The 26,290-nt window shown below is 45.9% G+C and overlaps 1 protein-coding gene across 1 annotated transcript in view; it reads right to left on the minus strand.

Annotated features, from left to right (window-relative positions):
- The window catches only part of si:dkey-215k6.1 (transmembrane protein 132D), a 450,750-nt gene that overhangs the window by 341,291 nt on the left and 83,169 nt on the right, over positions 1-26,290 (minus strand). The window contains exon 4 of the mRNA XM_056278865.1: positions 2,269-2,409. Within this exon, the coding sequence (XP_056134840.1) occupies positions 2,269-2,409 (141 nt within the window). The remainder of the gene's footprint in view (positions 1-2,268; positions 2,410-26,290) is intronic.

Genomic DNA, 26,290 nt, shown 5'->3' on the forward strand with positions numbered 1-26,290 from the left:
AGAGAGAGAGAGAGAGAGAGAGAGAGAGAGAGAGAGACTTGACTTTAAAAAAAATAACTTCAATACATTGTCACACAATTACAGCAGCTTTGAAACAATGAGGGGGGGGAGCGAGAAAGAGAGGGAGAGGGGGGAGACAGAGAGGGAGAGACAGAGAGGGAGAGGGGGGAAGAGAGAGAAAGATGGGAGAGAGAGAGAGAAGGAGAGAGAGATGGCGAGAGAGAGGGAAAGGGGGGAGAGGGAGAGGGAGGGAGAGGGAAAGGGAGAGGGGGAGAGGGAGAGAGTTTTGTGGCATCAGGTCAGTATTGTTGTAGAACACTTGCTGTAACAAGGTGTTGTTGTTGTCACTCAGTATCTCCAATGTTGCTGCAGCATGAACTATTGGTGGGCATAATGCATTTGATAGCCCACCCACCCAATATCACTACCAGCCATCACTGCACACACACACACACACACACACACACACACACACACACACACACACACAGACAAACACACACACACTTTTTATGTACAGTCCAATAAATTTGCGAGTCATTTAAATCCATTATGCTTAGTTTTGCTTTCAGTATTTATTCCACTAAGCTGTGTGTGTGTGTATGTGTGTGCGTGTGTGTGTGTGTGTCTGCGTGTCTGGAGTCTATTTGACTTAGTGCATCTCAGACAGCCAATCAATAACTGGAGGCATCGGACTCAGCTAACCAATCACCACAAACACTTTTTTTTCCACGCATGCTTTACTGAACTACTCTGCAGTCCATCAGCGAGGCGCATTATTCATCACTACACACCGGCCATCACTACACAACACAACACTTCTCAGCCATCACTACACACCACAACACTTCTCAGCCATCACTACACAACACTTCTCAGCCATCACTACACAACACAACACTTCTCAGCCATCACTATACAACACAACACTTCTCAGCCATCACTACACACCAGACCGCCATGCCACGGCTGTCAGACTCCCCTCAACACAGTAGCTACCGTACTGCAGCCAGTTTATCCCATAATAATTACATTCAAAACAGGCAGATACACAAACACCTAAACACATAAGCACGCACACATGCATGCACGTGAGCACACACACACACACGACGAAGCTTCTGAAGACACAGCCATGATCAAGTGGGAGGAAAATAAAAAGTAGCTCCATATTGAGGTCCACACGCTCCACCATCGCATGTCCGCACTCCTTGAGAGTACGGTTGTGTCTGTGTGTGTGTGTGTGTGTGTGTGTGTGTGTGTGTGTGTGTGTGTGTGTGTGTGTGCGTGTGCGTGTGTGTGTGTGTGTACATACAGCAGCATATAAAATGTTACTTCTTTTGCCCAGACTTGGATACAATTAAATACACGTGTTCAAATTTGCGCACACAAATATAGATTTATACGCACACACCATCATCATCATACACACACCACACACACACACACATCATCATCTTCATCATCGTCGTCGTTATCTCACTCAGACACACACACATCATCATCATCGTCGTCATCTCACTCACTCACACACACATCATCATCTTCATCATCGTCGTCGTCATCTCACACACACACACACCATCATCATCATACACACACACCATCATCGTCATACACACACACATCATCATCATCATCATCATCATTATCATCGTTGTCGTCATCATCGTCTCACACTCTCACACACACACACACACACACACACACACAGTGTTACATGAACATCCATAAACTGATCAGATGCTGGCCAGTGAGTCTATCAGCAGATCTGAGACAACAAATCATGGATCTCCACTTCTACTGTCCATGTCTCTGCATGTTTGTTCAAAAGCCACATGAAAAGGTTGAAACACTGAAAAAAAAAGATTAATTCTAATACTCTTAAGATACGCAGTGGGAAAAAGTTGCCAAAGAACAAACAAAAAAACAAGTCAGTTTAATTTCACTGACAGTAAAGTGCCTCTGTGCTCATTGGTCTCCTTCAAATGAAATGATCCCCAACAAGTTCTGAAGAACTGGTGTCAGAGGCCGCAGCAAACACACACCCTCATTTATCAACATAAGCTCGCACAAAGTCTCCCACAAGTGTGGTTTAATGTAAAGCAAACACACCAACAAAGAAAATAAGGACTGAGCAGCAGTCCTACACTGGATACTGCATGGTGGAAAACAACAACAAAAACCAAGGGAAAAAAAAAAAATATATATATAATGTTTTTTATTACGTTAACTTTTGTTAGGAAATTTGGATGAAGCCGCTCCTACCTGTCTGCCATGGAGGAGGCCTTCCTCTGGCACAGCACTGCCAACGAACTGCTTCCTAGTGCCATTTCCTGTTTGATCTCCCAGGCAACCAGGTTGCTAGGTCTCACCGCCAGAAAGTTGATGCCAGTCTGGAACCAGGCTCTAAAGATGAGAGAGAGCGAGAGAGAGAGAGACAGAGAGAGAGAAAGAGAATAAGAAAGAAGAGAAGAAGATACTTTACTCTCACTATACGTACAGACAATGAAACGCATCTCTGTATTGATCATCCTCATCCTGTACACACACACACACACACACACACACACACACACACACACACACTAGGAGCAGTGTGCAGCCACTGTGCAGCTCCGCTCCAGGTCTCCGTCATCAGCCTGGTCCGGGGTGCAGGCAGGAGTATTAACCTTATCATGCATGACGGCCAGAAAGACAGAGACCAGCAGAAGACAGTGTGGCCAGCTGTTATTGACCTACAGCAAAACTAAGCTGGAGCGGGGACCGAGCCCATCCGATATCGGTACCGGGTGCCAATACTGACGTAATTCACTCATCGCATATCGGACTGAAGTTACCGATCCACAACCCATCCGGATTCCAAAAAGAGAGAGAACTGGGTGAGGGAAATCAAAGACGCTGGGGGATGGGGGGGGCAAGGGGGAGAAAGAGTGAAAAAGAGACAGGTTATAAGGATAAAAGGAAGTGAATAAACAAGCGAAGGAAGTCAAAGAGGGAGAGAGAGAAAGACAAACTGGAGACAGAGCTGCACTTTCTAGCAGAACGCAAAAAACTCCAGCTGGTCCAAACAAAGCATTTCCCCAAATTCACATAAAAACATGCTGAATTTGACCACAACCCACTTCTGACACCAAGTTATGCAGCCTGGTGAAGTACGAAACCAGACGAGACACAGCAAAACGGTGTTGGGCTCTTTAGTCTGGACTACTGTATTATATTAAAGTAGCACTAATCCATCCATCCATTATCTGAACCACTTACCCTGCTCTCAGGGGCGCGGGGATGCTGGAGCCTATCCCAGCAGTCATTGGGCGGCAGGCGGGGAGACACCCTGGACAGGCCATCACACAGGGTCCACACACACACACAGACCTACACAACACACACACACACACATTCACACCTTGGGGCAATTTAGTATGGCCGATTCACCTAACCTACATGTCTTTGGCCTGTGGGAGGAAACCGGAGCACCCGGAGGAAACCTACACAGACACGGGGAGAACATGCAAACTCCCCACAGAGGACGACCCAGGACGACCCCCAAAGATGGACAGCCCCGGGGCTCGAACTCAGGACCTTCTAGCTGTGAGGCTCTGAAGGCCCTTTGTTCAGAAAATACACTCTCCCTGCAGCTTTTTCCCTTAGTGTATTTTGACATGCAAATGTAAAGATGCCATTTACTACTAATTTGCATGAATGGGAGCTTTAACGTTAAAAGCACTTGTTAGAATGTCATCCGTACTTCACCAGAAACATCCTCTTTCCTTTATTTATCTCTGGCCAGTTCACATCAATGCTTCACAACAGAGAATATGTACTTTCAGAGCAGTGGGCTTTTGTTTTCAGGATAACGGGCTGTCAGACAAATGGGCTTTTGGTCCAATGAGACATTTTGTGGACTACTGGGGTTTCAGAATAACGGGCCATTGGATATGGCATGGCACCTTATAAAGAATGATGGCTATGCGCTTCTTGGTTTGAACCCTCGGGCATGATACGGCAGGTGCCATGAGGGGTCCTATTGTGTTGCATCACTCATTAAATGTTAAGTTATTCATTCTGAAGTCTTGGATCCACAGGACTTCTGGAAAATCATTGTGGACAACGACCTCCCCCATAAATCCCTGATAGTGGCCGATGCCAGGTATACCCTTCTGTCATTGCATGCATCACATTTTCTCGTCGCCTTTGATTAAACTCTACCATGGCTATTGCAGTTCATGCAATTGAAATCACAGTGCCAACACTTATCCGGCCTTGGAGACTATCGTGAGAGGAGAAAACTCAGTTTTAATATAACCACCACTTCCGGTGTGGGAAGATGGCGGCGCGGACTCGCATTTGCAGCGGCCTCAACCAGTATTGATTATGCAGTGTCTTTGTCCACGTCTAAGTTTGTGTCATCGTGTGAAGTTTTTGTTTTGATCATTAATTTCGCTCGGCTGGGAGAGCTGGCGCTGGATTGGCTGAGAGAGCTTGGTCTGCTGCGTCCTGTGGGCCCAAAGAGGAAACACGGAAGGCAGCCTGACAAGTTATTATGGAACCCACTGCTTTTCTTGACAAGACACACCCTGCATAGCTTCCAGGTGCTAGGATTCTAAGAAGACCCGCTCCTACTCTGCCTCTGATTAGCTAACCTTAACCAACCCAAGCAACGGAGGCAACGAGTAGTGGCCAATCAGAGGCAGAGTGCCAAGAAAAGCAGTGAGCTCCACAATAACGCCCATCTGACAGGATGTGAAGCGGGGCAGGCTAAGCTAACTGATAGCCCACAGCCCTGCCCAAGAGGAAACACCGAGGCGGTCTGGCGGCGGCCTCGCCTAGCATCAACTGTGCAGTGTTTTTGTCTGCGTCTGCGATTGTGTCGTCTTGTGGAGTGCGGGGGAGGTGTGTTGATGGTGTCTGGCAGGAGAGCTGGCATTGGATCGGTTGGGGGAGCCTGGTCTGCTGTATCCTATGGGCCCAAGGACCACGGCCCTGCCTGGAGATGCACCTGAGGGGGAAACACCGAGGGCGGTCTGACAGAACATAGAAGCGGGGCAGGCTAAGCTAACTGCTAGCCCATGCAGACCGGCAGTTACGACAGTCATTCTGGCTGGCGTTCACTCTCTGGATGGTGGAGTTTTGGACTGTGTTGCACTGGGTGGACCGTGTTGTTGACTGTTTGTGTTTTGTTTTGTTTTTTTCTTTGCTTTGTTCTCTCTGTTTTTTGTATGGTTTTGTTGGTGTTGTTTTTGGAGGTTTTGGATGTGTGCTTTTGTCTTTTGTGTTGCACTGCTGTGGGCTGGGGGAAATGGAATTTAGTTTCTTGTGTGTACGTAGTACATAAGATGAAATGACAAATAAATGTATTCCTGATTCCTGATAACATGACTCAATGGAAAAACAGACCGTTCACAATAGTGTTTTACTAACTTTTTTAGAAATCACTTCTATTTTGCGCAAAACTGCAATGGGAACCTGCTTAGAGCGAGAGAGAGAGAGAGAGAGAGAGAGAGAGAGAGAGAGAGAGAGAGAGAGAGAGCGGAGGTGGGGGCTGCGATGAGGAAATTTTGCTCAAAATTTCAAACACTTCACTTGGAGTCTCCTCTGCCCTTGGCTTTCCCTGCGAGCTGCTTTAATCCCTGAGACATGCCATTCCCTCTCTATGTAAAGTGTCTTTGAAAAGTGCTCCACACTGCTCGGCGCCACCTCCCACGGATGGCGGAAAGAGACAAAAGGAATAACAAGGGGAAACACTTCTTACAGTCGACGCTTTATTGAAAATAAGCGCCGCTTGGCAGTTGGGATGCATGGTGAATCCAACAGCGAAGCCTGACAGTTCAGGACAAGGTCTGGATTCACGTTCTGTGAGGTGTATTTGTTGGCCGATCTGTTGGCAGTCTGTTGACAGATTGTGCAGGGCGGGTTGACGTTGACGCTGAATTCCCACACAGAGAAAGAGTAGAACAGTTCTTTCTGGGGCAAGCCATTTTTTCCCCCTCATGTGCGCTAACACGACTTCTTCCTGTATTCCTGGCTCATCTTCCATCTTCTTATCATCATCATAGGCGGCTCTCATTTGGGGCCTCCTTCCTCACCACCATGACTCTTGCCCCCCCCCCCATCTCTCTTCCCCTTCCCCATTTTCAGACCTCCCTCTCTAAATCTTTCAATAACCACCTCTCCCCTTCTTTCTTTTTTTTCCTGTTCTATGTCTCCGTTCTTGCCTTCCGTCTCCTCTTTCACGAAGTAGAGGTCTTTGGTCTCTCGTCCATCACAGAGGAATTCCATTTTTGCCCCAACTGTTCACTTGCTTCTCAATATGCCTTTATCCAAACCCTCCTACAGTATCATCCATCTGCCCCTCTCTCTCCTTGTTCATCCTTTTTTCTCTCCATCCATCACAAACCCATTGGTCTAAAGGGTGCCATGGGGAACAGGTTCAAATGTCCCTCCCCCCATTCCTTCCAAGATGTGTGATACCCTATCCTGCACTCTCTCTCCTTTCTTCTCCATAGTTACGTATCTACACGGTAAACATGTTTTCTCCCTTTGCCTCTAGCTTACCTCCCTATATCCTTCCCTCCACCATCCTTCTGTCAGTTTCTCCTGTGTTCGGTCTTTATTGTCTCTTTTCCATTCTACCCCCCCACCCCCCCCTCTCTCTTGCTTGCTCGCTCTCTGAATGGCTGGTGGAAGTGACAGAGCTGCGTGAGTGAGCGATCTCCCTATGGAGTTAAGACTTCTCTCAAACTTTCTATCTTCTGCATGCTGTTCAGTGTTGTGGTGTGTAAATTCAGTGGCTGTAGGGAGTGCAGCTTGGAGGCTCTGCTGGTGTTCTAGATGATTGTTTGGGATGGCAGAGTTCGTTAAATTAACATGGAAGCACAGCATTAAGATCGTGCCAGCTTTCCCTTGTTCTGTGGAGGCTTGTGTGTGGCCAAGATTGTCTGTCCTAATAGTGTAACGTCTTCAGCAAGGATGAATAATGCTGTCGTTATAACTTTTAAGACAGGAAAAATAAGGTGACTACAGTGATTGAACTGGGTGATGTCATTCAAGACACGCTGGTTTCGGTGTTGCCTCATGCCACACCAGCCGAGTCACCTTGTCTAATGCACCATGACTCATTAGTGATGACCTGTTTATTGGAGAACTGTCGAGACATGGAAAAATTGTTTCTTTTGTAAAGAAAGTTTCATCCAGTTGTAAATCTCTACTCATACACGTGGTTTCTCACAGAAGACAAGTCCAAATTATTCTGAACAAGACAGTGCATTCAGTTTATCAGGTCACAACAGGACAATTTCACACTAAAATGGCAACACTGACAACCTAAGACCCTGCAAGGTTGTACTAACAGCTAAACCAGCCAAATGAAGAGCCCTTGTCTGCATATCATGAATAAAATCAATCAATCACATATTCATATTAATGCAGCAGGAGTACTAATAGTTATCATAGATTGCATTTAAATCTCAAACTAGTGAATAGCAAACGCATACAAGCATTGGTAAAGTGAAAAAAGATCTTTTACTCTGAAAATTGCGTTCTTTGGAATAAGCTTTAATACTCCATGTCGTGCACAATTTGCCAGTTTTCCTTAAAATGATAAATGCAAATGTTTGTCTCAGAACATGAGATACAGACAATATCCTGTTGCAAAAGGTAGGGATCTAGTCTTGTTGGAAAAGAACTTGCAACCCGTCAGCACTTCCAAGATGGTGCCTGAGTGAACCGGTTTCTCCTAGAGGCTTTGTCTGAACGTTGTGTTCAGGATAAAAGTAGATGATTTTGATTATTCTCTAGTTGTGACTTCTAAAACAAAAAGAATATTTTTGTCTGTCGCAAAGAGTCCCACCTGATTAAAGGCTGTCCAGAGAAAGTTTCAGAAAGTTTCTGTGTCTGGTGAGACAAATTCTAAAGGGGCAAAAGGATAGACACAGACAGACACAAACAGTGAGGAGACTTTAAAAAAAAAAGCAATAAAATAAAAAGGGGTGTCCGGGTGGCATGGCAGTCTAGTCCGTTGCCTACCAACATGGGGATCACCAGTTCGAATCCCCGTTTTACCTCTGGCTTGGTCGGACGTCCCTACAGACACAATTAGCCATGTCTGCGGGTGGGAAGCTGGACATGGGTATGTGCCCTGGTCGCTGCACCAGCGCCTCCTCTGGTCGATTGGGGTGCCTGTTCGGGGGGGAGGCTGGGGGGGATAGTGGGATCCTCCCACATGCTACGTCCCCCTGGTGAAACTCCTCACTGTCATGTGAAAAGTAGCGGCTGGCGACTCCACATGTATCAGAGATGTGGTAGTATGCAGCCCTCCCTGGATCAGCAGAGGGGGTGGAGCAGCGACCGGGACAGCTCGGAAGAGTGGGGTAATTGGCCAGATAAAATTGGGGAGAAAAAAAGGGGGGGGGCACTGTAAGTATATGCAGATATAGGAAGCCAGGGAAAAACTGTAACAGCTATAAATGTAACAGTAAAATCATGTGATGACACTGTAAAAAATGACAACATTGCGGAAGTGCACTGGGGACTGATAGGGAAAAGCACAACTGAAAAAAACAGAGAAAGTGAGGATGGCGCTCTGGTGATCATTGTAGCTAAAGAGGTATTAGCAGTTGTCAGTGAGGACGAGGACACGATGGAGGAGGAAAAACCGCTTACTGTACCAGGGTTGAAGAGGAAAACTAAAATACCTTCATTGGTTTAGGCTAAGAAAGGAGAAAGTAAAGTTAAAGAAAAGACAGCATCAGAGTCTGAAACCAGCATGGAGGACAATTCCGCAGACAGACAGTCCTGGTGACAGGGTCGACACTTTCAAAACTTTACTGTCTACATTTCCAACCAAAAGTAGAAATGTGTCTTTGGCTTACATGTACTGCACCCTACATAAAATATTAACAAAAAAGAATTAGATAGGAATGGAATGGGAGATTAGAGACTTGTCAATAATTATTAAGAGACCCTGGATCGAGGTGTGGTTTTTTTAATTAGAGGTTTAACCACAGCTGTCAAAACTGCTGGGAACAGTGCCAGTAGTAAGTGATAAATTAACAATGTCCTGCATTGTAGGTCCCAGGAAAGACCAGAGGTCTTTAAAAAGTTTTGCTGGTAAGGGGTCGAGTAGGCAAGTAGTTGGTTTAGGAGCTGACATGAGCTTAGTCCAAGTGTCAAGAGCGATAGTCTCAAAAGCTGTCATAACAGGGACTATCAGGGACTCATTATATACATATGAATTTGGTAAGACAGAATCTGCAGGAGGCGGCACGGTGGCACAGTGGTTAGCACAGTCGCCTCACAACAAGAAGATCCTGGGTTCGAGCCCTGGGGTATTCCAACCTTGGGGGTCGTCCCAGGTCGTCCTCTGGGGAGTTTGCATGTTCTCCCCGTGTCTGCGTGGGCTCTTCCACGTGCTCCGGTTTCCTCCCACAGTCCAAACACATGCAGGTCAGGTGAATAGGCCATAGTAAATTGTTGTGAATGTGTTCGTTGGCCTTGTGATGGACTGGCGGCCTGTTCAGGGTGTCTCCCCGCCTGCCGCCCAATGACTGCTGGGATAGGCTCCAGCATCCCACGACCCCGAGAGAAGGATAGGCAGTTTGGATAATGGATGGATGGATTTAGACAGGAACTAAACAATGACGATGGTACTGACGTGGCATACACCACCGAGTTTTCTCTTGCTTCTGATACTTGCTATGCTTCAGGTTTCTCCCACCGTAACTGGTTTCAGAGTAGGGAATCTCATTTTTAACAGAGTAAGAGACATCAGACAGACAGAATGTTTGTTTGAAATGTTAAAGTTGAGAAAATTGTATGTAATGTTTGTTCAAGTAACCCATGGTGAGTTTTAGTAAAAGAAAAAAAAACGGGAATAGAATGGGATTGCGAGGTCATACTTTGTCACATGAGCACAACCAGCGCAGGGGTGGGCATTCTGTCTTCTAAAAGGTTTGCACCAGTATATTTTAATGTGGAACATGTATCTAAAGGCAGGCTTGTGAGGGTCAGGTCTCAATTTAAGCTTTTCAGTGTTGATTTCCTAAATCTGTATGCTTCTACTATGGAATACATAAAATGGAATACATTAAAAAAAAATAGGAGTATTGTTAAATAACTGTGATCCGGAAGAGTTTTTACTTGTCTGAGAATATTTTAACTGCACTGAGAATGGCTGTCTAGATAGAAATCACACAGAACCTCACACTGCTTCCAAGCGTCCCACATCTGAGCTGAGAAAGACATATGAAGTGCTTGATGCCTGGAGAAGACTTCACAATTATACAAAACAACACATGGAGACACACCTGGGACAATTTTTTATTTCTTTAGCTGGACAAGGTCTTATTTTTTCAGATATCGTTTTAGTATTTTTAAAATGTGTACAATAATGGCTTCTGGTTTACTGATCACTCCTTAGTCTTGTGTGGTATCTACATTGCTAATATATAACTTAAAGTGCATATTGGCATTTTACCTGTATTCTACTGTGTGATGTTGATTTTCTGAATGTCTTTAAAAAATGTTTTAATAGTTTTAGAACAAGAACACAAATTTTACTTCCTTAATGAAGAGGCAGGACTGTGGGAAGGTAGAGAATATGGAACTTTGGCATCAGTAGTCTCTCAACGCCACATGGCACATCAACAGATCTATGAGGGAACTGGAGATTGAGATGGTGGAAGTTCAGTATTTAATGAGTCCAAAGTAGAGCAAAGAAATAGTAAAGTCTTTAAATCCAAAACATGTGCTCAAGCAAACCTACTTGGCATGAAAGTACTGGGGGCACTGGTCAGGTTGCATTTCCAGAAAGAGACCATTATGGACAAACCTTCCAAGTTCTTCTTAAGCATAGAGAATAAGAAAAAAGGCCAAAGCAGGCTGATATATGCCCTAAATTCTACCAGGTGACAGGAGCTTAAAAGTCCAATGGGACACACTGGAGCAGTACAGTTCTATCCTGAACTGTACAGTAGTGACTATGAAGAGAATGATGAATTATTTAACTCTTTCTGCAGGAATCTGCCTCAGGTTTCAGATAAGACCAAGAAGGAGGTGGATGCACCACTGGTTCTGGATGAACTGTGGATGCATTACAGAGCATGGAAGAGAGAAAAGCCCCAGGTATCAATGAACTCCCTGAAGAGTGTCTTGATGGATGCTTAATAGTTCCAGTAAGAACATCCCAGAAAGTTGAATCAGTTCATTTGGACGAAACGTTTAGCGGGAGAAATGTTTCATCACTTATCTAAGTGACTTCATCATTCTCAGCTGACTGCAGGTATCCCCAACCTTATAATCAGCACAGTGGCATAACAACTGAAACCAACGAATGATTTCATATGTAATTTGCTGTGACCATTAACTAGAGTTTCAATGAACAGGTGTACTATTTACGAAGAATTGGGAAATAGTCGCAATCACAACATTGTAAAATGACAACAGATGGCATGTAAAATGGCAGATTACAGGAACCACCTGAGATTCAGCCTCAGGTGAAGACAGAGGGGGCTCACACTTAAGAGCCTGCAAATGAACGCTTCAGTCAATGGCCACCGAAGTAGCAAGATCCTCCAGAAGGCACAGAGCCAGCTGTTGACAAATTGGTGAGACAAACTAATTTTACCATCAACTCTCTGAAAGCCAAAGAGGAGCAGGTCCAACAGAGACTAACGTTGTGTCTAGATGTGATTGAGTTCATGGAGCGGGCTCGTCTAGCACAACGTAGAAAGTCGAAAACCAGGCAGCAAAAGAAGTCTGACCTGCTTGCTGCATGCCAGAGGCATCGGCACACAACGGACGGCACCCTCAATGGCAGATAGAAAGATGGACGCCAGACACACGCTGGTGACATGACAAGTGGGTGAAGAATCTGTCCGACAGACAACTCCCCCAGGCGAAGAAAGACATCTTTGCTAAGGGGCTGGATTTTAATGTCTCATCATCCACTGGCAGCACAAACTAGGATTCATCAGGATGCTGTAACACTGAACTGACAACGTCCCCACCGACACAATGGCTAGGGAACGGGAGAAATCCCACATTAAACAGGCCCTGATTAAGTGTGGTTATCCTAACTCGGCAGCCAGGAAGATGCCCAAACAGTGCAACAGCCGATCGAAAAGAGGAGAAGGACAACAGCTGTCTAAGCATAAACCAGTCGTGATTCCATATGTGGCGGGAGTGTCGGAACAGTTTAGTTGCATATTTTTCTAACACCACATCTCAGTTGCTTTCAAACCCCAAAACACACTGCGCCAGAAATTGGTCCACTCCAAGGATCGGGTCCCCCGACACAAATGTGCAATGTTTTAGAGGGATTGTTTTATGTGATTTTAATATGAAATATTACAGAGCTTATGGAGAAACATTATTGTCCTAGTTAATAAGCAGAATGACAAAGAACTTGGAAGAAGCTGATAAAAACTCTAGGACTATTTCAAGTAAAAAGTTAAGTGGGTGAAGAGTAATGTTTTCGCAGGTGGACTTCACTCGCTTCACTCCCTAGACTACCAGGAGGCCTTGTCTAGATTAAGAGGGTTTTAAGTATTTAGAAATTCATCTTGGAGATGGACAGGTGATGAAGAGAAAGTGGGAAGGAGTGGTAGCGAATGTGGAGAAGAGGCTAGCTAAGTAGAGGTGCCTGCTACCAAAAATGTCATATATAGGGATGGGTATGGTTACGATTTTAATGGTACTACAACTCCTACCAATACTGCTTATCGATCTGGTACTTTAAGTGTACTCTTATCGGTTCTTTTTGCTATTTTTAAGAGATAAAATCAAACAAATTAAGAACAGAATTAACATTGCTTTATTTTCTCATGTCTGGACAGAGCATTAGTTCACTCGATGTGGGCTCCAGGCTGCTAGCATAGTAACATACCTGAGGTTGATGGGCAATGAGAGATGAACTACGAGCTAGTCGAAAACTGTACATTCCTCCACCTATACTTGATACACTTTTGCTAGGTGTTTCGAAAGATTGCTTGTGTTTCCGCCCCCTACATGCAAAAAACGTGTGCTTGTGGCAATGAGCATTGTCAGCATCAACCCTAGTGAAGTATAACCAGACTTTTTACCGTTTACTTCTCTCCGCCATTGTCACTAGGAGCTGTGTGTGTGTGTGTGTGTGTGTGTGTGTGTGTGTGTGTGTGTACACAGGGTATTGTGATGCATCTAGTGCAGCAGTGTGTAGTTGGAGGGAAGGTGCATGTGTTCTTCCAACCCGCTTGTGTCCTTCCTGCCCTTAGCTTGCTGCCGCTGGCTAGCCTTTGTGGCGAATAGGGAAGCATCCTAGCGTGTAAGCCTTCCCTTGCCAGTACATAGCCTCTCCTTCACCAAGACTCCTGCCAGGCTTCCCCGTGGCCACACATGGTAACTGGGGTCTTGCGGCCCCAGGCTAACTTGGCAGGGGATCTCGGAGCAGCAGTGGGCCCCAGAGATATGGTGTGCAAGCCCACCCTGGTGGACACGCCCTGGCACCTATCAACCACTGCCCCGCTGCCTTGTGGGTGAGTCTGGAAGACATAAGGCTAAGGGAGCTTACCCCAACAGAAAAGCAAGCTGTGGCGGCACGCTTCGAGGCAGTTTCCGAAAAACTGGATTTCCGGCAGCCCCCTGCAGTTGTGTGGAGGTGCCGGTGGTCTAGGGATCCCCCTTGCCATCGGAACCATCTCCTCTACAGTCAAGTCATGTGGCGTTGGGAGAGGCGCACCCCCCATGCCACTCTAAAAACCATCTCTTCGCAGGTATCTTCTGCTAGCTGAGTCCTCAAAGGACCCACAAATAGGAGAAGATGGTCATCATCGGGCACGATGGACAACCAGCAAGCAAGTGTGTGTGTGTGTGTCTGTCCCCCCGATCCCTCGGCTTGCACATACCACAGGCTCCGAGAGAGAGATCTCTCTTCTGGATTGGAAATAGCGAAAATGCACCGTAGACGAATGTCTCAATCTTACTGCAAATTAGAAAGAGTTGGTGAAAAAAAGCTGCAAGATAACATTTATGTAGCCTAAATAAACAGGAAATTGATTTTCTTAATGTTTCCAATACCAATAGCAGAACCATTAAAGTCGGAGCTTATCAATGCTACAGTCTTTAATAATTTGGCACCAATGCCCATTTAATACAGGGTTTCGGTACCCATCCCTAGCCATATAAAGGAAATTTCGGTAATAAACAACTTGGTGGCCTGTGTGCTGTGGCTCAGATTAGCTTGCATGGAGCCCCCAATTGGTCTGATAAGTGTAATCTATCTTGGTAAATTTACTCTGGGACAAACTACACTGGTGGTACCTCAGAGTACTAGGCAGGGACTGGTTCACCTAACCAGCAGAATAGCACATTTTAAATAACACTTCCTTCAGAGGCGTCTCACAGGCCACGGTGATGTGGTGTGGAGACAAGTGGCAAGTGTCATTTTAAGATGAACAGCTGGTTTAGAGCAAAATTCTATTTTTGTTTTTAATGGATTATGATTTTTTCAAAACTGTATGGCTTACTTGCTTTTTACAAGGAACTGGTCAAGGCATGGCGTCGTTTTAAATGGAAAAGACCAGAGCCTCCTGCTTCGCTGTACTGGCTATTAGAGGAATATTCAGAACAGCAGTGCGCCAGGCCTCTCTGAGAGACTGCTTCAGCGCGAACATCAAGCTCCAGCACATAGTGGCAGGTCACAGGCTTCATAACGCACAGGCGGCATTTCATCTTCTGGGAGTAAGGTCCACATGTCATATCAGAGATATTTCAAACCTGTGGCTTGAAAGACTGATGGAGCAGGAGCTGGAGATGCTGAGGGACTACTGTAGCAAAGGACTTCCAGATAACGATGATCTTTTTTTGCTGAACTTGGCTTTAATCCCCTTTTACTAGATGGTTTGGAAGAAACAGTGTTTGGTTGCAAAGGCCTTAAAATAAAAGTAAATTAGAAAGACAGGATAGAGAGTTCAGGGGGTATTTGGAGACAGAGAGCAACATTAAGCCAGTGTGGAGGGTTTTCTATAAGTCTCCACTAAACAAGAGAGTAGGTGACCTTCGGTAGAGACTACTACATGGCTCTCTTATGGTCTTTCACAGAGATGTGAATCAGTTCTTCTGGACACAACATTTATTGGGAGAAATGTTTCATCCCTCATCTAAGTGACCTCTTCAGTCTCAGCTGACTTCAGGTGTCCCCACCCTTATAAACAATACTGTGGCATAATGACCGAACCAAGGATTGGTACATCCTGTGGTCTGTCCTAAGATTTTATTTATTTATTGGGATTTTTCCTCCTTTTTCTCCCCAATTGTACCTAGCCAATCACCTCGCTCCCCAAGCCAACTCGGTCGCTGCTCCAACTCCTCTGCCAATCTGGGGAGGGCTGCAGACTACCACACGCCTCCTCCGATACATGTGGAGTCGCCAGCCGCTTCTTTTCACCTAACAGTGAGGAGTTTCACCAGGGGGGCGTAGCGTGTAGGAGGCTCACGCTATCCCCCCCAGTCCCCCCCCGAACAGGCGCCCAAATTGACCAGAGGAGGCGCTAGTGCAGCAACCAGGACACATAGTCACATCCGGCTTCCCAGCCGCAGACACAGCCAATTGTGTTTGTAGGGATACCAGACCAAGCCGGAGGTTACACGGGGATTCGAACCGTACCGGACACCCCTAAGATTTAAATTTTAACCCAGGTGTCGTCCACAAACCTGAAGCAATGGCTAGGTGGTGTCCCTGGATAGGACATCAGAGCCCTCTTTCCCACTTCCTCATATGGTGGTTATACTAATTGGGTGTTTATCAAAGCCAGGAAGATGGGAATTGAACCCAGGTCGCCTGCGGGAAACGACTTATGGACTGAGCTTTTGCACTAGCACAAGTGATTTTCCAAGAGGGTTTATAGCCTAGTCAATGCATTTACGATGAAGCCGCGCCCTCACATCTGTATTTCTGTTTACAGAGGACAGCTACACTGTCAGTTGATAAAAGCTGGAAAGCTGAGAGCGGATCTAGTCAGGAAGCAGATGTCCTGTTTGTTGCTCCGGTGAAGACCAGAGTCTGGGCGGGATTAAAGGTTTCACTAAATTATGAACAGTTTGGATGATTCTAGAGACCCGTGGCGCCATTCAGATGTCATGTGTTCCTTGGTGGAGGAAAAACGAGTCTTTAGCTCTGTTTTATGGTAGCACGCATGGATGCATTAGTTTAACTGATGTTTTAAGGTAGCATGCATGGATGCATTAGTTTAACTGATGTTTTAAAGTAGCATGCATGGATGCATTAGTTTAACTGATGTTTTATGGTAGCATGCATGGATGCATTAGTTAACTGATGCTTTAGATGATGACTTGTTCCCTGTTTATTCATTTATTTATGTATTTCGTCGTTTGTGTTTGTAATGCATAGTAATGTATTATTGTGTATCTGTTGAACACTGTTCATGTAAATAAAGCTTTCTTTCTCTCTATCGTTCTCTCCTTCTAATCAGTCCCAGTGTGCGTTGTTCTATTTATCACCTTGACAAGACCCTCCCTCAGTTTATTAACCAACGTTTACTCCAATCCTTGCGTGCCCACACAAGCACATACTCACAGTCAAAGACCCTCTCCCTGCGTTTGTTTACCTGTGCTCCTATTAACACACAAACATACGAGTAAACAAAGACAACTGTATTTTTTCTTTCCTCTCATTACTTTCTCTCAGTCTCTCTTTATGTCTTGCCAGAGCCGCCACCCCCCTCTCTCAGCATATGCCTGTGTGTCCAGTTCATTTGTTAGCATACCGGCATAATCCAGTATATGTGTGTGTGTGTGTGTGGGGGGGGGGGGTGCCGCGGGTGCAAACACTCATGTGGGCAGGCATGTGTAATGTGTGCAGTCTGAACAAGAAGTGTTCCTGGTGCACCACACAAGAAGCTCCTACATGAAAACCTGAAAACCTACTTCTCTTTCTCTCAGCTCCCTCCATCAGAGGCAGACTTTGGTAAATACTTAATTTTAACAGAGGAGGGAATTTTTTTTCCCCTGCTTGACAGTCCTTGGGTGGGTGGAGGGGGAAAAGAAGTCAGGATGTAAAGGGAAAACCAACTAATGTCGCGTTTACATCAATGCCGATTGGAGGTGGAGCCGATAAATACCTGTGACTACTGCAGAGTCATTTGACCCCGGAGTGAATGCCGATTGTACACTTTTACACTGACCACCAAAGACGGATGTTAGCGGGTGTTGGCGGGTTTTTTTGCCAGTGTGAAAGGGGATTAAGTCACTTTAAAGATGTATGTGAACAACTGTGATTTAAAATGCAAGTTTTGACTGTAACAATAATACATTTCATTTAATGGCACCTTTCATGACACTCAAGGTCACCCTACATCATATATAATTAACAATAAAGCAGTAAAAAAAATGAGTACAATCAACATTAAAACACACAATAAGCAACAATAAGCTCAACAAGGAGTTAAATCAAGATAAAATTGATGCAGTTAAATGCAGTTCAAGTGAGTATGCTAGTTTAAAATGGTAGATTTTAAGAGCAATTTTGAATTCTGTAATGGGATGTAACAGGGAATGGAGTTCCACCATTTAGGTGCAGTAAAGGAGAAAGCCCTGGCACCCACTGTGCTGAGGTTGATGGCTGGTAGTTCCACTAGACCTGCTGGTGAAGACTGCAGGGAGCGAGAGGGAGTGTAAGTCTGAAGGAGGTCTGTGAGATAAGCAGGGGATAGATTATAAAGAGCTTTGAATGTTAATAATACAATTTTACAGTTAATCCACTGTGACACAGGAAGCCAGTGTAATTCAATCAGCAGGGGAGAGACATATTCGGTGGACTTTGAACGTGTAATAATTTGTGCTGCAGAATTCTGGATGAGATGAAGTTGGTGAATAAATCTGTTGGGGAGGCCTGCCTGGATTGCATTGCAGTAGTCAATGTGACCAAAGCATTGACTAAAACTTCGATGGAGTGTTGTCTTAAAGCAGGGTGTAGTCTGGAGATGTTTAACAGATGGAAAAATGCTATCCGTGAGACATTGTTTATATGACTAGAAAAAGAAAGGGGACTCTCAAGGCCAACATCAAAGCTCTTAACCTGTGTGGAGACAGGTATAGTAGTTCCAGCAGTGAGGAGTGAGCAAATATTAGTTTTCGAGAGTGCAGATTTAGTGCCAATAAGGAGTAGCTCAGTTTTACTACTGTTTAATTTCAGATAATTGATAGTCATCCATATCTGTATATCATGGAGACAAGCAGTGAGGGTACTGGAGGGGAGAGTAGAAGTGGACTTAGTGGACACATAAAGCTGTGTATCATCAACTTAACAGTGGAAATGAATACCATAGTGCCGGAAGATGTTGCCAAGAGAGAGGAGGTAAATAATAAACAGGAGTGGCTCCGACGCTAAACCCTGTGGAACTCTGTGATGAATTATGAAGCTCTCTGACCGGTAATTGTGAATCTGTACAAAATGTCTCCTGTCTGCAAGGTAGGAAGTAAGTCACTGATACATAATGCCTCCAACTTCAATGCTAGCCAGACGATCCATGAGGAGATGATGGAATATATTATCAAAGGCTCCGGTGAGATTAAGGAGGATGAGGAGAGAGTAGACCAGAATTAGCTGCATGAAGGAGGTCACTGGTGATCTTAGCCAGGGTTGTTTCTGTGCTGTGCTTGGGGCGAAAGCCAGATTGGAGTTGTTCAGAGAATATTCTTATCAAGGTAGATCTGGAGTTGAGATGCAACTACCCTCTCAAGAATTTTGGAGATGAATGGTAAATTAGAAATAGGTCAGTAGTTGTTTTGGTCATCAGCATATAATCAGGTTTTTTCAGAGTTGGTCTGATTATGGCAACCTTCAGTGAAGGGGGAACTGTACCCATGGACAGAGAGCAGTTAGTGATGGAGGTTATCATGGAGATGATATAGGGCAGGCATATTTTAACTAGGGTTGTAGGAATTGGATCCAGGTGACATGTGGAGGTAATGGACTTAGTAATAAGTTCAAAAATGTGATTTTTCAGTTGGAAGACTGAAGTCACATAGGACAGTCGATGGGGACAGTTTCATGGTGCTTGCTGATGGTAAGTCAGTCTGAAGGATGGTAGCAGAGGCCAGCTGCTCATGAATTGTACTAATTTTGGAGTTGAAAAACTTCACAAAAAAAAGCAGAGCATTGTTCATTAGAAAGGTTACTGTTGATATTGGTTTCAGGTGGGTTGAGTAACCTTTTGACTGTGGAGAAGAGAATTCTAGTATTCCTTTCACTGGTACTGATGGTATTTGTACAAAAGGATGTTTTAGCTATTGAAAGAGCATTCTTTGCAATGGAGTATATGATCTGAATACATTTGTTTATGAATAGCAAGTCCTGTCTTGGTGCAAAGCTTCTCCAGGTGCCGACCTATAGCCTTGAGCTAATGTAGTTCAGGTGTGTACCAGAGAGCAACATGGGCAAATGGGTCGACCTGTGTTTTCAGAGGGGTTAAAGTATCAAGTGCAGAAGATAAACTATCATTGTAGTAGTCAATAAGATCAGGGAGTGAGGAGGTGGGAGCAGGAATGGGGTTTGAGGTAATTAAACTGCTGTGATCTTCTGGAATAACATGTCTAATGTTGCAGTATGATATGGTAAGATGCACCTGTAATATTTGCTAGTAATATTTGATTTGCTAATGTCCCTTACGGCTTTCCGTAGCGCCACAACAAAGTCACGTGATGTACGTAACAACGTCAGTCGGAATCCGGTCGGTGAATAAACACCCAGCACGAGAGAAGTCGTCCTTGCTTTATTAATGTTATAAGTTAACATAGCCAGAGGGCACAGATCATTACATGGTGTCAGAGTAGCGGAGTTTAAATACCCAATATGGATTCGTACGGCGTTCCAGCTCCACGGATGGACTGGGAATCGGCGAACTTACCTGAAGCATGGAGACGATTTCGGCAAACAACGGAGCTAATGTTCAAGGGCCCCCTGCGCGGGAAGAACGAAGAGGAGAAATGCAGCTACCTCCTGCTCTGGATAGGGGAAAAAGGGCGCGATGTGCACAACACTTGGACACTCAGCGGAGAACAAGCCAAGAAGCTAGAAACGTACTACGATAAGTACACTGAGTACATCACCCCCAAAGCAAACCCGATTTATGCCAGATATAAATTTCATGAAAAGATGCAGGGAGAGAGTGAATCCTTCGAACGATTTGTAACTGAGCTAAAGCTCCTAGTCAAAGACTGTGGCTACCCAAATGCCGACGAGATGGTCAGGGACCGCATCGTGTTTGCCACCAACTCACCCAGAGTGAGAGAAAAGCTACTTAGCCAGGGAGCTGAGCTAACGCTAGAAAAGGCCATAGATGTAGCCCGCTCACACGAGCTAGCAAAGCAACAGCTAAAGTCTATGGGCCAGGGCAGCACACATGAAACGGTGCACGCAATAGGCAGAAAGACTTACAAACCGAACGCACCCAAAGCAGCTAACGCTAACTTCAGACAAAGGGAGGGTAACGTTAGCACCGCCGCTAGGGCGTGTAGCTATTGTGGAGGGCTACACGGCGCTAAAGCCACTTGCCCAGCTAAGGGTAAACAATGCATTAAATGCAAGAAGCTCAATCATTTTGCTAAAGTATGCAAGTCTAGCTCCCAGGGACAGACAAAGTACTACCGCGGCACAGTACATGCCGTCGGAGAGAACCCAGAAGAGTACACCACTGACAGAGAGCAGGAAGAACTGTACTTCGACAACATTACAGTGGAGAGCACCGCTGTGGGAGAACAGACAGAGCTGTACATAGACTGCATCTCAATAGAGAACAACGGAAAAAGCAACGAGCAGGCTTACGTAGAGGTTGGAATTGGCACACCTCCACAGAAGGTAAAGTTTAAACTAGACACTGGGGCACAGGCCAATACTATTCCCACCAACCTGTTCCAGGCGCTGTTCAAAAATGTGACACTGAAACCAGCAATACACAGACTCACTGAATATGGAGGAGGCGCGCTGAGCGTGAAAGGCACATGCAAACTCAAATGTAAGTACAGAGACAATGCAATGATGCTGGACTTTTACGTCATTGACACAAACGCCCCACCAGTCATGGCAATGAAAACATGCCGTGACCTAAACTTGGTAAAAATAGTGATGGCTGTGAGCGAGGAAAACAATGTCACATCACAGAGCATAATGGATGAATATGCAGATGTTTTCCAAGGAATAGGAGAGTTCCCAGGCGAGTGCACCTTCCGCGTCACACCAGATGCAACGCCGGTCGTCTGCCCGCCACGCAGAATCCCCATCGCCCTACGCAGCAAACTGAGGGACGAGCTTGACAGCATGGAGAAAGGCGGCATAATCTGTAAGGTAACAGAACCCACAGAATGGGTGAACGCACTCGTCATTGTTGAGAAGCCAAAGACAGGCAAACTTAGAGTGTGTTTAGACCCCAGAGCTCTTAACAAAGTGATACAACGACCTCACTACCCCCTCCCCACGCTGGAGGACGCCACCACAAAGCTTGCTGGAGCTGAGTACTTTAGCGTGTTAGACGCGCGGTCAGGCTATTGGGCCATCAAACTGAGCACTGAATCCTCAATGTTGACGACATTTAACACAGTGTTTGGCAGGTATCGTTTCCTCAGACTGCCATTCGGAATCGTGTCCGCTCAAGACGAGTTCCAGAGACGCGTGGATGAAACATATGAAGGATTGGACGGTGTGACGGCCATAGTGGACGATATACTAGTGTTCGGCAAGACTAAAGAGGAACATGACCAGCGTCTCAGAGCGATGCTGAAGCGCACAAGGGAGCGAGGGGTGAGGCTCAACCCCGACAAGTGTCACATATGCGTGTCCGAGGTAAGCTACTTCGGCCACACGCTCTCACACGAAGGCATCAAACCAGACCCACACAAGGTGAAGGCGGTCAAGGACATGCAACCCCCACAGAACAAAGCAGAGCTGGAGACAGTCCTCGGCATGATCAACTACCTCGCCAGATTCGCTCCACACCTCTCACAGATAAACTCACCCCTCAGACAGCTTCTGAAACAGGACAGTGAGTTTGTGTGGGATGCAGTCCACGACAAGGCGTTCCAAGAGATGAAGAATCTCATTACACAGCACCCAGGTCCAGTACTCTCATATTTCGACCCGCAGAAAGAGCTGCGACTCCAAGTGGATGCATCCAAAAGTGGCCTTGGGGCTGTCATGCTCCAAGATGGCAAACCAATTGCCTATGCGTCCAAGTCACTCAACAGCACTGAAGAAAAATACGCACAGATAGAGAAGGAGCTCTACGCTGTGGTCTTCGGCTGCAAGAGGTTCCACGAGTACATGTATGGACGAAAAGTGATTGTGGAGTCAGACCACAAGCCTCTGGAGGCAATACTAAAAAAGCCACTGGCAGCAGCACCACCCCGGCTGCAACGGATGATCCTGGCGCTCCAAAAATACGACATCCAAATCATCCACCGCCCCGGTAAGGACATACCGGTGGCCGACACACTGTCACGCAAGTCAATAGAACACCACGACAGTGACCTACAGGAAGGGATGGAGGCCCAAGTGCACACAGTCCTCAGCAACATCCCTGTGAGCGACACAAGACTCACAGAAATCAAGCAGGAAACAGCGCAAGATCCACAGCTCACCGCACTCAGACGAGCCACACTCACTGGCTGGCCAGACACAAAGAAAAAGTGCCCGCCCAGCATCCAGGAATACTGGAACCACAGAGCAGAAATCTCAGAAATGGACGGTATCCTGTTCAAAGGTGAGAGAATCATTGTCCCCCAAAAGCTTCGCAAGGACATGATACAGCGCATCCATGCCAGCCACCTTGGCGTGGAAAAAAGCAAATGCCGAGCAAGAGACTTACTGTTCTGGCCTGGCATGGGGAAACAGATCGAGGATGCGGTAGCAGACTGCAGCATATGCCAAGAACGGCGCAGCGCAAATGCAAAGGAACCAATGAGGTCACACGCCATACCCGAGCGGCCGTGGCAAGTGATAGGCACAGACCTATTCACATGGAACTCACAGGACTTCATAGTCACTGTGGACTACTACTCCAGATTCTTCGAGCTAGAAAGACTTTACAGCTGCACCTCATCTGCCGTCATCATGAAGCTGAAAGCAGCAATGGCTCGACACGGAATCCCCGAGACTATCATCAGCGACAACGGTCCGTGCTACAGCTCTGGTGAGTTCCGCAACTTCTCACAGACATGGGGTTTCTCACACACCACCACAAGCCCCCACTACCCACAGAGCAACGGCCTCTCCGAGAAGACTGTCCAGACGGCCAAACGCATCCTGGACAAAGCCAAAGCTGAGAACAAAGACCCCTACATGAGCTTGCTGGAGTATCGCAACACACCGGTGGACAACCTGAAATCACCGGCACAGCTACTGATGAGTCGGAGGCTGCGGTCCATTCTCCCATCAACAGCCAAACACCTGCAGCCACAGATCGCCAGTCAGGAGGATGTTCACAAAAGGAGAGAGGTATGTCAACAGCGCCAGCAGGCATACTACAACCGAACAGCCAAACCTCTGCCCCACCTGCCCGCAGGCACACCAATCCGCTTCCGGCAGGAGGATGGATCCTGGAGACCTGCAACTGTGGAAAGACCAGCGAACACAGACAGGAGCTACCACATCCAAACCAAAGAAGGTCAGATCTACCAACGCAACCGTCAACACCTGCGACAAAGCAGAGTGAACACTCACACTACGCACACACACACTTCACAGCAGACTGTTACCAGCGCTAACAACAACACACAAGCCCATCAGCAAGAGCATGCTGAACCTCCAGACACGAACAATCAGCGACAACCAGACACACAGCCTGGTTACACCACGAGGTCAGGTCGCACGGTCAAACCAAGACAAATCCTTGACTTATGAATGTAAAAAAAAAAAAAAAAAAAGATGAAATGTTATTACGGTGTCACATTTAGACAGGGAAGGAAATGTTTTACACTACTTTGTTGCAGTCCAGTTATATAAGAGTTCCATTTTCATATTCTTTCTTATTAAGATTGTATTCGTTTATAAACGTGCTCAACGTGGTCTGTATCTCTGCAGAGAAAGCAGCACTTTTCAGAAAAAGGGAGATGTAATATTTGCTAGTAATATTTGATTTGCTAATGTCCCTTACGGCTTTCCGTAGCGCCACAACAAAGTCACGTGATGTACGTAACAACGTCAGTCGGAATCCGGTCGGTGAATAAACACCCAGCACGAGAGAAGTCGTCCTTGCTTTATTAATGTTATAAGTTAACATAGCCAGAGGGCACAGATCATTACAGCACCCTTGATTGACTAAGCAGTAGGCAAGTGTTGAATAATACCCTTTTTACACCAAAATTAGCATGTATGAGCGGGTTTTTTAAACGCAGGTAAACCCGCTAAAAACAGTTAATTGACTCCTTTCACGGTACCAGCAGACCCGGGTCTGACTGCAAACAGACGAGTATGCCTTTCTTTTTTTTTTCTTCAGTAGCGTCAGCTTTGACATCATGACGTACGTGATATCACGAACGCGTTGGAAAACAAGGAAGTAAACAGTAGAAAGCAGCATGGAAGCCAAAGAGATGGTGGTTAACACTACTTTTTCATATCTTGTACTTCAGTCTCTCTTTCAAACCATACAAACTCAACGCAGACTGAACAATGTTCGAGCGCTGCTTGAACGAAGATGGATGGAATTTGTGGCTGAGATGGCACAAAAGATGGCAAAAGATGGGGATTTTATGATGCATGGACAATGGCGCTACGTCATCGCATGAATTAGCGTGTTCACCCGGTCGCATTTACATCAGTGACCCCTCTGGCCCATCCGGGCGCCTGCAGCCAAGCAACCGAAAGCATTCTCCCTACGTCTCCTTCGCGGCCTGAATGTAATGCAATCCATGCGAGACTTCAGCGTGTAAAATAGCGAGAGCAGCCGACACGAGTTTGATGGAAGCGGGTGCTATGACTATCTCCTTCCTGTGGAAACGTGAGCCAGGGGAGTTATTCGACAAGAGTTCCGGCCATATGCCATTGGGTTAATCCGTTGGGATAAGGGGAAAAACTAGAAATACATTTATTTAAAAAAAAAAAGAAAGTGTGATCCTTGACAGTATTTTGAGGTTTACCATGATTTCAGCTTAGAACCAGTATTCGGTAAGACAAGCCAGTATTCATAACAAAAAAGTGAAGAAAAAAACAACACAAGAGAAAACGCAACGAATCCGAATGAGTAGCGGCAGCCAGAAGACACCAGCGTTCTCCAGACCGGTCAGAAATCAGTCACCTTGCCTGCCACAAAACACTTTGTGTGACAGCCTAACTCTGTACCCAAGTCTGCTGTGTGTCGATGCTTTGTATTGGGTGTGAGTGCACATAAGCGCAAATTCCAATTATTCAATTCAATTCAATTTATTGTCATCATAAAACAATGTGCAGGCACATGTTAAAAATGAAATGAGGGCTGTGGCTTCACCAAACAGTGCAAGACGGACAATTAATATTGCAATATTGCAGACAATTAATATTGCGTCGCCCCATGCAACGGAACAGACCGCCACGCCACCCGGACGCCCCCCTGAATGGACAACGGAAACACCTTTGGTGAATAAGCTCTGATGTAGTGGACATGTAACTCACATGACTGATCAGCTTTTTCCGTTGTGGGCGTCTTCCGGGATATTCCCATAACACGCATCCCCGCCTCGTCTCCCTCCGCACAGCACGAAACATGGCCGGTAACGGCCGACATGACAGAACAGTTACAACTTTCCCGACTGAAACGAATCCCTGACGACCGCTCTCCACTTTCTCTCAAAGAGGGCCAAGGCACTCATCAGTGGGCCAAGGCGACTGCTTTTGTTTCCGGTTCGCCCCCTCTACTTCTTCTAGTCAGTCTATTACAACCATGTATAACGTAGCCTCTACTGCCACCTTCTGACCAAGACTAGTTTATTCACTCTAAAACCGATGGAAACGCGGCGAATTCGCATTTTCTTTCGTTCTTTCTTTCTTTCTTTCTTTCTTATTTTTGCAACATTTCAAGCGTTTTCTTCAAATTCGCTTAACAATTAATGGAAACACACGTGTGTGTATGTGTGTGTGTGTGTGTGTGTGTGTGTGTGTGTGTGTGTGTGTGTGTGTGTGTGTGTGTGTGTGTGTGTGTGTGTGTGTGTTTGTGTTGCACTTTATGTGCCCGTTAACATTAAAAGATATACACGGGGGGGGGGGCTTGTCTGCGTGTGAGTGCATGTGTGCACGTTTGCACAATATAAGTGTGTGGTTGGGTTGCGTGTG

The sequence above is a fragment of the Lampris incognitus genome, chromosome 1 (genome assembly GCF_029633865.1).
Source record: "Lampris incognitus isolate fLamInc1 chromosome 1, fLamInc1.hap2, whole genome shotgun sequence".
In the NCBI taxonomy this organism is placed as follows: Eukaryota; Metazoa; Chordata; class Actinopteri; order Lampriformes; family Lampridae; genus Lampris; species Lampris incognitus.